At 44.1% G+C, this 14,476-nt stretch overlaps 1 protein-coding gene across 1 annotated transcript in view; it reads right to left on the bottom strand.

Annotated features, from left to right (window-relative positions):
* Positions 1–14,476, bottom strand: part of SLIT3 (slit homolog 3 (Drosophila)) — a 939,392-nt gene that overhangs the window by 13,447 nt on the left and 911,469 nt on the right. The window contains exons 33-35 of the mRNA XM_006864834.1: positions 13,718–13,872; positions 12,082–12,367; positions 8,453–8,661 (exon numbers count right to left, since the gene is read on the bottom strand). Of these exons, the coding sequence (XP_006864896.1) occupies positions 8,453–8,661; positions 12,082–12,367; positions 13,718–13,872 (650 nt within the window). The remainder of the gene's footprint in view (positions 1–8,452; positions 8,662–12,081; positions 12,368–13,717; positions 13,873–14,476) is intronic.

The raw sequence follows: 14,476 nt of genomic DNA, 5'->3' as shown, positions 1-14,476 counted from the left end.
GATCGGACATTGTTTCGTTCTGCTGTGCATGGGGTTACTATGAGTTGGTTCCTACTCGATGGCACCTGACAACAACAAATCTACTAGTTTGGGCTTTCTTGTGCGCCTCTCCTCACTTCATATCAGCTGGATGCTTCATTCTCAGCTCTAGCCCTCCATGGCTATATTATTGTCCATGGGCTCAGGAGTCCCCAGGTCTCACCACACTTCGGACCAACCAGCCCTTCCTCTTCTCTCTCTCATCTCAAGGTTGACGTGAGTCTATGGAATGTGGTTAAACTCAGCCCATATCTTCATTGCTGCCTTTCCCCCTCTTCTACTCACCGGTAGACCAATGTGGTCACCAGTCTACTCACGTATTCCCTTTGAGTTTCAGTCTTGGAGGGGAGGTTGTCCTAAAGGGACTTGATTGCTTCCCTTGATGGCTGGCTCCCTGGTGATGAACAACTTGCTTATTCTTGTAATAGCCAATCAGAGTGTTGTTTTTGTTTTAGACTTTTCCTGCTGGTCTTTCTTTTAAGGAAGTATCTTCTGTTCCTCTTGATGCTCTAGGCTGGTCTGCTTGTCCTTTGAAGGGGAAATGTTCCACCTCAGAAGGTTATGGATAAAACTCAGGATTCCACCTTAAGTTCTATACACTATAAAACCTCCGTTAAGAAACCTATTTTCACTGGGCAAATTCTAGGATCCCTTTTAGGTATTCCAATCAGTTATAGGCTGAAGACAGGCTTACAAACTTTCTGTAATCATGTTTCCCGATAAATTCCTTTCTAGCCCACTCAAGTGTCTATTTTACAATAGTAGGCAAGGGAAACCAATATTTATAAGATAGTCAAGCATCTTAACATGATTTCCCCTCTTTTACCCATTCAGACTATGTCTTGATCATTGTATCACAGAGCCCTGTTGTTCCAAGGTTGAGCATACACCTCTGTCCCATTTAGCCCATGCAAACCTGCCTCAGTGTTTCCCTATCTACCTTGCTTTTTCATCCCCCTCCCCATTCTTGTGTATTGCCCTCAACAACACCCAAACTCTGATAATGTCTATCTCCTGCCCTGTGCTCCCCCGCAGTAACCACTAAAGAAATCTTTTTTTATTTTCTCTTTTCCTTTTAGTACGGGTATATTTTCTTACGTGTTTACAATAATGGTCTTATGCATTATTTGTCCTTTTGTGACTAATTTCACTTAGCATAATGTCCTCAAGGTTCATCCATGTTATGTGATAGCTTGCAGCTTCCTTGAAATTCTTCAAGGTAGCATAATATTCCATTGTGTGTATGTACCACAGTTTGTTTATCCATTCTTCCATTGATGGGCACTTAGACTGTCTCCATCTTTTTGCTATCATGAATAGTGCTGCTATGAACATTGGTGTGCATGTATCTACTTGTGTTATGGCTTGTATTTCTTGTGGATATACACAAAATAGAGGAATTACTGAATCATAAGGTATTTCTATTTCTAACTTTCTGAGGAAGCACCATACAGAGTGCTTGGACCATTTTGCATTCCCACCAGCAGTGTAGGAGGGTTCCAGTCTCTCCACATCCTTACCAGCATTTATTGTCCTCTGCTTTTTTTTAACTTTGCTGTTATTGCTGGTGTGAGATGATATCTCATAGTTGTTTTGATTTGCCTCTCTCTAAGGAGCTCCTGGTGTGGTTGTGTGGGTTAATGAGCCATACTCCAAAGCTGTAAAGGAGCTCTGGTAGCGTAGTGGTACAAATCGGGCTGTGAACCTTAAGGTCAGCAGTTCGAAACTACTAGCTGTTATGCGGGAGAAAGATGAGGCTTTCTGCTCCCGTAAAGATTTACAGCCTCGAAAACCCTGTACAGGGTCGCTATGAGTCAGAACCGACTCCAGAGCACATAACCACCACCACCAAGGAACTCTAAGGAGCTCTGGTAGTGTAGTGGTTATAAATTGGGCTGCAAAGCTCATGGTCAGCAGTTCTAAACCACCAGCTGTTCCGCAGGAGAAATATGAGGCTTTCTGTTCCCGTAAAGATTTACAGCCTCGGAAACCCTGTACAGGGTCATTATGAGTTGGAACCAACTCCACGGTACTTAACAACAAGGAGCTCTGGTAGCGTAATGGTTATCTATCACGCTGTGAACCGCAAGGTCAGCAGTTCGAAACTACCAGCTATTCTGCGGAAGAAAGACGAGGTGTTCTGCTCCCATAAAGATTTACAGCCTTGAAAACCCTCTACAGGATGCTGTGAGTCGGAACCAACTCCATGGCACACAGCTACCACAATGGCTAATGATCATGAACATTTCTTCATGTTTGTTGGCTGCTTGAATCTCTTCCTTGGTGAAGTTTCTGTTCATGTCCTGTGCCCATTTTTTAACTGGGTTATTTGTCTTTTTCTTGTAGAGGTGTTGTAGTTTTCTATAGATTTTAGAAATTGATCCCTTGTCTGATATGTTATTACAAAAGATTGTTTCCCATTCTGTGGGATCCATTTTTACTCTTTTGGTGAAGTCTTTTGATGCACATAAATTTGTTTTTTAATATGTTCCAGTCATGTATTTTGCTTCTTTTGTTTGTGCAATTTTCACAATGTTTGGTAGTCTCTGTGTGTCCTATATTGTTGTTAAATGCCTTCGAGTCAATTCCAACCCGTAGTGACCCTGTATAGAGTTTCCAAGGAGCAGCTGGTGAGCTTGAACCACTGACCTTGCAGTTCAAATGACTTTGCAATCTGACGCATTAGCCCACAGTGCCACACCAGGACTCCATGCCCTATATTAGAGTCCTTAAATTTGTCCCTATTTTTTCATTGATGACCTTTATAATTCTGTGATTCACATTTAGATCTTTAATCCATGCTGAGTTGATTTTTGTATATGGTGTGAGGTAAAGGCCTTGTTTCAGTATTTTGCATATCGATTTCCAGTTCTGCCAGCACCATTTGTGAGGAGACTATATCTTTCCCATTCAATGTACTTTGGTCCTTTGTCCAAGATCAGTTGGCTGTTTGTGGATGGGTTAATTTCTGGGTTTCAATTGTTCCATTGATCTATGCATCTTTCATTGTACCAGTACCAGTCTGTTTTGACCACTGCAGCCATGTGGTAAATTTTGAAATCAGGGAGTGAGAGGCTTCCAGCTTAGTTGTTCTTAAGCAATGCTTTGCTTATCCTGGTCTTCTTTCCTTTCCAGATAAAGTTTATAATTGTTTTTTCCATTTCTTTAAAGAAAATCATTGGAATCTGGATTGGGATTGCATTATATGTGTAAATTGCTTGGGGTAGTATTGACATTTTCACAATGTTAAGTATTCTTATCCAGTATCATGGTATATGCTTCCATTTTTTGTAAGTCTCTTTTAGTTTCTTGTAGTTTTTTATAGTTTTGTTTGTATAGGTCCTATGTTTCTCTGGTTACATTTATTCCTAAATATTTCATCCTTTGGGTGGCTATTTAGTAAGTGGTAATGCTTTGAAGAGCAAAGATGTCAGCTTGAGGACTAAGGTGCGCCTGGCCCAAGCCATGGTATTTTCAATAACTTCATATGCATGCGAAAGCTGGACAGTGAATAAGGAAGACCAGAGAAGAATTGATGCTTTTGAGTCTCGGAGGAGAATACTGAAAGTGCCATAGGCTGCCAAAAGAACAAACAGATCTGTGTTGGATGAAGTGCAGCCAGAGTGCTACTTGGAGGCCCAGATGGCCAAACTTCATCTCTCATACTTGGGACATATTGTCAGGAGGGACCACCAGTCGCTGAAGAAGGATATCATGTTTGGTAAGGTGGAGGGTCAGAGAAAAAGAGGAAGACCCCCAGTGAAATGTATAGGCAAAGTGGCAGCATCAATGGGCTCAAGAGTGGCAACAATTGTGAGGTTGGCCCAGGACTGGGCAGTGTTCCATTCTGTTGTGCATAGGGTCGCTATGAGTTGGTACCAACTCGATGGCACCTAACAACAACAATTCTTTCCTAATTTCCTTTTCAGTGTTGTCATTATTACTATAGAGGAAGCCAACTGATTTTTTATGTTGATCTTGTACCCTGCCACTTTGCTGAATCTTCCAATGAGGTCTAGTAGTTTTTTTGTTTTAGGCTGAGTCTTTGGGGGTTTTCTATGTATAGAATCATATCATCTGCAAATAGAGTTTTTTACTTCCTCTTTGTTTATTTGGATGCCTTTTATTTCTCTATCTTGCCATAAAGCTCTGGCTAAGACTTTCAACACAATATTGAATAGGAGTGGTGACAAAGGGCATCCTTGTCTGGTTCCGGTTCGCATAGGGAAGGCTTTCAAATTCTCTCCACTGAAAGTTATGCTGGCTGTTGGGTTTGTATATATGCTCTTAATTATGTTGAGGAATTTCCCTTCAATTCCTACTTGCCAAATGCCTTTTCTGCATCAATCGATATGATCATGTAGTTCTTTTCCTTTTTAAAATTTATATGGTGGAGTACAGTGATTGGTTTTCTAATGTTTTTCTAATGTTGACCCATCTTTGCTTCCCTGATATGAATCCCATTTGGTCATGATGTATTATTTTTTGATGTGTTCTGAATTCTGTTGGCTGGGATTTTGTTGAGAAATTTTATATCTATGTTCATGAGGGATATTGGTTTATCACTTTCTTTCTTAGTGATGTCCTTCCCTGGTTTTGGTATGAGAGTTAGGCTTGCTTCCTAAAATATATTAGGAAGTTTGCCATCCTTTTGTATATTCTGGAATAATTTGAATAGAATTGGTGACAACTTTTCCCTGAATATTTGGAAAAACTCTCCAGTGAAGCCATCTTGACTTGGACTTTTGGTTGGGAGTTTTTTATTTTTTAATGTTTTTATTGTGAGGTTTACATGGGAGAACACCAGCTTTACACTTATCCTATAGTATTTTGTTTCACTATAATGATTACAATCCCCTCCATACATCATCAAATAACCAAAGGGTACACCAGTGTGGTCTGCCTCCCGGCTGCCAGCCCACAGCCTTTCTCCCTCCCTGAGTCCAGTGTGCCCAGCCACTCCATCTGTCCACATCATCATCTTTGTCTCCATCCCTGGAATCCCTGCCTCTCTGGGTAGGGTCCCCCTCTCCGTTCTTCTCTCTCTTCATGATCCCAGGGAACTTCACTCCTGGGCTGCAAAATCAATCACTCTGCTCCTTTTGTCAAAAAACATCTACCTCTATTTTTCCTACCCTCACAGTCAGTCCTGATGGCAATTATTCACTATTGCACCATCTTATCCCCATTTCCTTTCACCAGCTCAGTCCCAACAGATTGGAAATCATTCAGTGGTGATTCTACCTTCCCCCACCCTGTCTGGAACTAGGCTCCCTCTTGAAAGCTTGTAAGCCAGTCACTTCTTGCCTTTATAGCACCCCCCCCCACACACACACCCATTTTGGGTAGCCAATGTCTAAGTTGCCCATCCCTGTCAACCCTGTGTACCGAGGGGGTGGGAGTGATCCTCGCTGTAAAGATTTGTTCCCTCTTTTGAGCTACTACATCCATAAGTAAAGTTCATCAAATTGTAGTGGTTACTCTTTTTTTACCCCCTCTTCTTTCTTCTTCTAGTAGAGTTCTGATCATCCAGCCATCGAAGCCAGGTCAGGTGGGTACTATCTGCAAGTATGGATGTTTTTGTGCACCTCAGTTTGGGAGTTTTTTGATAATCTGATCAATGTATTCCTTTATTGGTCTGTTCAAGTTTTCTACTTCATTGTGTGTAAGTTTAGGTAGGTCATGCTTTTCTAAAAAATATATCCATCTCCTCTAGATTTTCAAATTCTGTTTTCTATCTCATTTATTTTGCTCTAATCTTTATGACTTCTTTTCTTCTTGTGACAGGTTTACTTGGCTGGTCTTTTTTAAGTTGGAGATTTTGTGTTAATGTGTTGATTTTGGTTTTTTCTTCATTTTGGTTGTGTGCTGACCTCCCAGATCCTCTGAATTCATTCTTACACTTTTGTTCTGTTCTGGGTGGTGTTGCCACATATGTCAATCTCTGGTTGTCTGTTCTTGTTGGTTCTCAGCCCAAAGAACTCCCTTTAGGATTTTCTGAAGTGCTTGGATTGACTTTGATAAAATCCCTTAACTTCTGTTTATTTTGGAATGATTTCATTACACTGTCATATTTGATTGACAGCTTTGCTGGTAGATGATTCTTGGTTGACAGTTTTTTGGTTTTTTTCTTTTAGCATTTTATATATGTGTCCCCATTGCCTCCTTGTTTGCATGGTTTCTGCTAAGAGATCTGAGCTTAATCTGATTTGCTTGCTTTGTAAGTAACACTTCTCTTTTCCCTAGCTGCTTTCAGGATTCTCTACTAACTTTGATTTCGGGGAGCTTAATTATGATACGGTGATTTTCTTTTAGGGTCTATCCTTCTATAGGTTCGTTCAGCTTCTTGAATGCTTACTGTTTCATTTTTCAAAATGTTAGGGAAATTTTCTTCCAGCAGATCTTCAACTACTCCTCTGTGGTCTTCTGTGATTCTTCCTGTTCTGGAATGCTGATAATTCTTAAGTTATTCCTCTTCATGTTATCTCACATGAATCTTAGACTTTCTTCAGATTTTTTTAATCCTTTTTTCTGCTTGCTCTTCTGTCTTAGTAGTATTGAGAGATCTGTCTTCTAGCTAGCTGGTTCTGGCTTCCATCTCTTCAATTCTACTCCTCTACCCTTTCAGTGTGGAGTCCTGGTGTGGCGCTGTGGGTTTATGCGCCAGACTGCAAAGCCATTTGAACTGCAAGGTCGGCAGTTCAAGCTTACCAGCTGCTCCTCGGAAACCCTATACAGGGTCACTATGGGTGGGAACTGACTTGATGGCACTTCACAACAGCAACATACATATAGACCTAGCCAGATGGAATACATAGGAATCGAATTGTGACCCTATATATGTATAAGGTTACCAAGGAGTAGCTGGTGGATTTGAACCACCAACCTTGTGGCTAACAGTCCAGTGCTAATCCAACAGCCCCACATTAAGAGTCCAAAGCCCACGTAAGATAGGAGAATTTTAATTAGAAGGGAGTTCACCTCAAAATGAAAACAATGAAGGGATCACTAAATGAGAAGAGACATGTTTATGGGAATGGAACAGTCTTCTATTCCTGACAGCAGGACTGAAACAAGACCAGAACATGGACATGCATTTGAATCATCAGGGACTATTGTTAAAGTGTAAGTTCTGACTCAAAAGATCAGGGGCAGGGACTGAGAAACTGCAATTCTCACAAGCTCTCAGGTGATAATAAGGTTGCTGGTCAGAGGGCCACAGGGAGTGGTTTGGGTGTGGATTCGTTTTGAAGGCATGCCATCTCAAGAACCAATCATTGGCAAAGAAAAGAAGGAGAAAGTTCAACAATTCAAATGGTCTACGTGCCACTTATTAATTTGAGCCTTAGTTTGTATGTCATTTATTATCCACTTACACAATGTTAAAAATCTAAACTTTAAGAATCTTAACTGGTGATCTTAGATGATTTAATTCAAACAGTAAACCTGTGCAGTAGGCAATGCATTATCTACACTTCACAAATGAGGACACGGAAGCCTCAAGAGATGAAGTATGTTGTAAAAGGTCATACGGGTTATAAGTGCAGAGTTTGGTCTTTATCATGATACAATGATAAAGCTTTAAGAGTTTTAGTATGGATTTTTAAAAAAACAATTCAACCACAATGGCAAGGTTGTGATGTAATTCAGTTGCCAAACTACTAGCACAGGTTGCCGGTGCCAGATTCCAGGTATTTGTCATCTCATTTAATCCTCACAAGAATCCTACGGAGTCCTGGTGTGGCTCTCTGGGGTAAAGCACTGGACCACAAAGTCGGTGGTTCCAGCTCACCAGCAGCTCCTTGGAAGTCCTATACAGGGTCACTATGAGTTGGAACCAACTCAACAGCACCTAATAACAAAGATGGCCCTTGTGGTCTCCACCTCCTGATATCCAGGCCCCCTCTATGTAGTCACCCTCAGAGTGAATACAGCTGACCTGGGTAACCAACATGATTGTGGAAATGATGGAGTAAGTAACTTCATACAAGATACTATCACTTCCTTTTTTTCTTTGTTTCCTAAGGGAAGCCAGCTGCCTGGTTGTGAGCACCCTGGAGCAGCCCTATAGACATGTAGGGAGGAACTAAGGCAACCTGCCACCATCCAGCACGATGTGAGTGTACAGACTCTCCTGCCTCAGTTAAGTCTTCAGCTAGTTGCAGCCCTGACTGTCTTGGATGCCACCTTGAAAGAGACTCCAGCTAGAACTTGCAAGCTGCTCCTGAATTCCTGGTCTACAGGAACTGCATTGGCATCAGTAATGTTTATGGTGGTCTTGAGCGTCTATGTTTTGGGATAATATGTTGCAATAGATAATACAGAAGATATTGTTTTACTCTAATTTTCAAGAAGAGGGAATTGAGGTTGAGAAAGATTAAGTGATCAGAATCGGAATGCACTGTACACTCACCTTGTTCGCAGTGCTCGCCACTGAAGCTGGGCTGGCACAAGCAGGAGGGCTCCCCTCGATCTGACACATGGCACCGTCCTTGGTGACACTTGAAGGCTGAGCAAGCATTGGCAGAATCATTCTTGTGGTCACACAAGGCCCCTCCATAGCCCTCGGCACACTTGCACATGTATGAGTTCCCGGTTGCCACACATTTTCCATGGCTGCAGCTGTGGGCAGAGGAGTGGATAAGAAGGGGAAGCACAACAGGGTCTGTGCTGCTGGAGGCTTCCTCTGCTCACATGGCCAGGGACCAGGTTCAGTGCAGCCCCAAAGGCCTTCCCCATCCCATCATCTGCCCTCCTCCAGCCCAGAGGCTGAGCCTCTCTCTCTTCTGAAACACTCTACCCCAGTATTCAATCTGCTGGATGCTCTTCAACATAATTCAGTATTCCCTGAGCTGTGACGTCAACAGAGACAGACATCAGAATTCTCATATCCAAATGGCAAACTGCTGCTTGGAAGAGGTGAAGTGTACTTTAAGTATTTTAATATTGCTCTCCCATCTTAAGTGGAGTCCTGATGTGGCGCTGTGGGTTAATGTGTCAGACTGCAAAGCCATTTGAACTGCAAGGTTGGCGGTTCAAGCTCACCAGCTGCTCCATGAAACCCTTACAGGGTCGCTGTGGGTTGGAACCGACTCGACGGCACTTTACAACAACAACAATCATCTTTTAGTGGAGTCCTGGCATGGTGCTGTAGGATAAGCACTGGACTGTTAACCACAAGGTCAGTGATTCCAACCTATCAGCCACTTCTCAGAAACCCTATAGGGTCGCTGAGTCAGAACTGACTATGGCACTTAACAACAAAAAACATGTTAAGTGATAATGATGACAAACTTACTATAAGCAAGTGTGGTGGCTATGTAGGATAAACACTGGACTACTAATTACAAGGTTGGAAGTTTGAGTTTACCAGTATGTCCCTGGGAGAAAGAGGAGGCTTTCTGCTTCCATAGGATTTACAGGCTGGGAAACCCTAAAGAGGGTTGCTACGAGTCAGAACTGCCTTCATGGCACACAACCACCACCACTTTAAGAAAGGAGAACTGGTAGCACAGTAGAATATGTACTGGGCTGCTAGCCACAATGGCTCTCTACTCCCATAAAGATTCACAGTTCCAGAAACCCTAGGTAGAGTCGCTATGAGTTGGAATCAACTCGATCACAGTGGGTTAAATGATGGGCTGCTGACTAAAAGTTTGGCTGTTTGAACCCACCAGCTGCTCTGCAGGAAAAAGATGAAGCAGTCTGCTCCTGTAAAGAGGTTCAGGCTCAGCAACGCTATGGCGCAGTTCTACTCTGCCCTATAGAACTGCTAAGAGTTGGAAATGGACTCAATGGAAGTAGGTTTAGTTTACTACTACTGCTAAAGAGCTCTTGTAGCGTAGTGGTTGTAGGTTGGGCTACTAACCTCAAAGTCAGCAGTTTGAAACTACCAGTTGCTCTGCGGGAGAAAGATGAGACTTTCTGCTCCCATAAAGATTTACAGCCTCGGAAACCCTGTGCAGGGTTGCTATGAGTTGAAACTGACTCCACGGTACACCACCACTACTGCTTTGACTACAGGTGTGATTCTGTAGGATAATCACTGGACTGCTAACCGCAAGGTTGGCAGTTCAAGCCCACCATCTGCTCCTTGAAAACCCTATAAAGCAGGGGTGGGGAATCTTTTTTCTGCCAAAATTTTAAACATCTATTTGCAGGACATACAAAATCAACTTAAAAATTAGCCTACTGTATTTAGTCAAACATTTAATTAACTCACCCCTAATGTGATGGCTGTGGCACTGTGGGCTAATGCACAGACTGCAAAGTCGTTTGAACTGCAAAGTCGTTTGAACTGCAAAGTCAGTGGTTCAAGCTCACCAGCTGCTCTTTGGAAACCCTATACAGGGTGCTATGGGTAGGAATTGACTCAATGATACTTAACAACAACAATGTGATGGCTAGAACTGCGGTTGCCTTTGCAGACCGTATATGGTCCGTGGGCCGGACGTTCCCCACTCTACAGGTCAGGGTCACTATGAGTTGGAGCCAACTCGATGGCACTTAACACTATGACTACAACTATTAGCACCACCACACCCACACCCACCACCACAAGTATGGCAACTATGACTATTGGCAGCTACTACTTGCTATAAGGAGTTCTGGTAGCATAGTGCTTACGAATTGGGCTGTGAACCTTAAGGGCAGCAGTTCTAAACTACCAGCTGTTCCATGGGAGTAAGATGAGGCTTTCTGCTCCTGTAAAGATTTACAGCCTCAGAAACCCTGTACAGGGTCGCTATGGGTCGGAAACGACTCCACGGCACTTAAGCACCACCACTTGCTATACATGCATGGTGTGTTTAGTGCTTTATTTCTAGCACCGCTCTTGATTTCCATAAAAACCTCTAATTTGCTGTTTCTATGCAGTAGATTGTTAAGTGCCATTGAGTCAGTTCAAACTCATCAGTGACCCTGTATAGGGTTTCCAAGGAGCCACTGGTGAGTTTGAACCACCGGGTTCAAACCAACCTTGCAATCCAGTGCTTTATACCACGGCGCCACACCATGACTCCTAAACAGGAGGTTTGTTGTTGTTGTTAGGTGCTATTGAGTCAGTACCAACCCATAGCGACCTTATGCACAGCAGAACAAAACACTGCCAGATCCTGGGCCAACTTCACTACTGTTGCCACGCTTGAGTCCATAGATGTTGCCACTTGTCCAATCCATCTCGTTAGGGGTCTTCCTCTTTTTCTCTGACTCTCCACCTTACCAAACATGATATCCTTAGTCTCCTCCATATATCATAGATGAGAAAACCCAAGCCAAAAGTGTAATTCCAAAGCCTAGATTCTGAACTATGATGCATCGGTGTCCCTACTGGGATGACACTCAAAGCCAAGATTTATATTAATTATAGAATCAAGTACACACAGACACACACACACACACACACACACACACACACACACACACGAGAGGCACAGCAAACTCAATGCTTTATAACTGCTCCTTGTTCCTGATCCAAAACACCATTTACCAGCTTGTTCAACCAACCAAGTGGCCATTATTGGCTCTGGTGTTATTTATGGGTTTCTAACCTTTAACTCAGAGAATGGTGATCCTGCAATAATATCTGTTGAATAAAGGAGTGGATGATTAGATCACCCAGTGTGGTTCTAGTTCAGGGCTGCCATGCATGTTGTATGTGGCAACAGAGCAGGAAGCAAATTAGGGCTGACGTTCACCCTAGCTCCACGTGCCAAACCGAGCGCCCAAGGAGCAGTCCAAAGGGCACGCCCTGTCTTGCTCACACAGAGGCAGCACAAGGGGCTTGCTGAAATACTGCACAGGTTCTAAAGATCACTGGATAGCGACATCCCTGGGGTGTTTTAAAAAGGCAGAAACTGTTGCCTCTGAGAGGGACCTGCTGTTTGAATTATGTAAGTTTAGCATCTCTACCTCTGAAGCAGCTACATCTTACACAGATTTCATCTAGAGCTGAACTACTATGCCTCTGTTTCTCATGCAGGGGCAGGGGCTGAGTCCATGCTGGGAGCCTAAGAAAAATGCAGGTGAGATAGAGACACTGACCTGTGGCCGAGGCAGGGGTCCCAGGCCTCCTGGTCACAGAGTGGGCCGGCCCAGCCTGGGTGGCACTCGCATACCACGCTGTCCTTCTCCACCGCACGGCACATGCCATGCTTGCACACAGAACAGGACTTGCAACCCGGTGAGACGCCCAGCGACTGCGGGGGAAGAGCCTTGAAGTCCTGCAACTCGTTGTTGATGCGTACCTCGTGGATGCAGCCATGGAAGCCTCCCAGTGGCCGGTCCCCACCCTGGCGCATGGCTGAGAGACCCGTGGAGGTGGGGATACCTGCAGAAAACAACACCAGAATGGGAGCCTGAAGACCCTCCCTGGACCCTGTCTGACCCAGCAGACCCCTCCTGGCTGAGCTTTCACAGTGCTGACCCTCTGCTGCTCAAATCAAGGTCACTGGCCAGACCCAGCCTCTGAGCATTGTCCATAGCGGACATGCACTGTTTGTCCCACACTGACTCCTTCAAGCACTTAACTGCCAGTACTTAAATACAGAACATTTCCTATCAGAACCTAAAGTTAGGCTTCTCCAGGACATGGAGGTGATTTGATCCCTCACCACATGTAGCCAAAGCTGATCAGAGGGATTGACTATCCCCACTGGGTAGGATCTGGCACCACTGACCCCAGGACAGGCAAGCTAGAGTCTGGGAGAGAAGGGAGATTTGGGACAGCAGCCTTGGTCAAGTGGGGTTTTGTGGAGAAAGATGTTTCTAGGCTGCTTTGCTGCTTTAGGGTTCTGTTATGGCTACTGCCCTTCTCAGTATCTTTACACAGCGATTGGTAAAGAGTCGCTCTGCTGCCAATTAAATTGGATTTCTGTTCTGTTTCCTCTTCTACAACCCATTCCTCCTGATGTGAGACTGAGACTGGCCTAGGTGTGGAACCAGAGCACCCAGTGTTGCTCCAGCTACAAGTGGAGCAGGTGAAGGGAGAGAAGCTGTCCTTCTGGGTCTGCTGTGGGCCTTGGGCATTCCTGGATCCCTCCTGCACCTAGACAACCTATTAACAAGGTAGATTCCTGGACCCAGTCTAGTCCTTCCAAGATGGATGATTGGGGAAATTCTCAGGAATTTGTGTTGAACAAGCTTCTCAGGTGACTTTTTTTGCACATAAAGCTTTGAGAATGACTGGCCTAGGCCCTGCCAGACAGGTGGCCTTGATATGACCTTGATCTCAAACCTGTTCTACTACCTTCATGTGCTCAGCTTCCTTCACAGTGTCTGAGGAGGTGGCAGAGCAGAGGGTGTGTGACCCGAGACACAGATGGGTGATGCCTGGACCTGCCTCTATTGCCTACCTCCTCCTGTCACCCTTCCCTCATTCCATCTACACCCCTCCCACCAATTTATAGTCCATGAAGGAGCCATGCCCTCTCTCTCCTCTTTCTACGCATCTGCACACACCCGTCCTCTGTCTGGAGGACTCTTCACTTCACCTTTACTAATGCCTATTCATCCTTTAGAAATCAGTTTGGTCATCACTTTCTCCAGGAAGACTTCCTGGATTTGGGTTTGGCAGGGGATGCAGAGAAGAAAGCAGGGTGTGGGGGAGCACAGAGGGCTGGTGGTGAAGGAGGTACGAGTGGTAGGGAGGAGGAACGAGTGGTAGGGAAGAGGACTTTACCTCCAAGGTAGAGGGGGCTGCTGGTGCCCATTGCTGGTTGCTTTTGGAGCTTTCCTAGACTCTTGGGTGCTCCTTTGTCCACTACCAGGTTCAGGGTCTGGTTCAGCATCACCAGCTCCACACTGTGAAACTGCCCGTCATTCACGGTCTCCACGCTGCGCAGGACAGAAGGGGAGAGAGCCAGAGTGGTTGCTGAGTGCTTTCCACAGCCGGGCACTAGGCTGTGAACTTGAGTTTTTTTTTTTAAAAAATAATTTTTCATTTGGAAATAATTTTAAACTTGTATAAGCAGCAAAAACTAAAACAAAACACAGAATATTACCAGGATCGTTCTAGTACTCCCATTTATTTTCTCCTTTGTTCTTTTACTTTATGTAAATACATGAATATGTGAAGTGTACATATTCACACATATATGCACAGAAATACACACATATATACGTATATGTGTGTATTATGGATTGACTTGTGTCCCTCACTCCCATATATGTTGGGAATCTCTGAGGATGTATATAGTCCTGTTTGGAACTAGGGTTTTCTTTGTTACAGTGTTATTGTTAAGTGCCACTGAGTCAATTTCAACTCATAGGGTTTTCGAGGAGCAGCTGGTGAACTTGAACCACTGAACTTGCAGTTCAAATGGACCTTGCAGTCCAGAGCATTATCCTACAGTGCCACAGCAGGACTCCTTTGTTAGATTACTGAGTACATACCATACCGTCATCACTTCAAAGTGACCTAAGGAGCAGCACAAACAGA

This window comes from Chrysochloris asiatica, unplaced genomic scaffold (assembly GCF_000296735.1).
Source record: "Chrysochloris asiatica unplaced genomic scaffold, ChrAsi1.0 scaffold00071, whole genome shotgun sequence".
Taxonomy (NCBI): domain Eukaryota; kingdom Metazoa; phylum Chordata; class Mammalia; order Afrosoricida; family Chrysochloridae; genus Chrysochloris; species Chrysochloris asiatica.
Note: the sequence above shows the minus strand (reverse complement) of the source record. Positions and strands in the feature narration are given on the sequence as shown.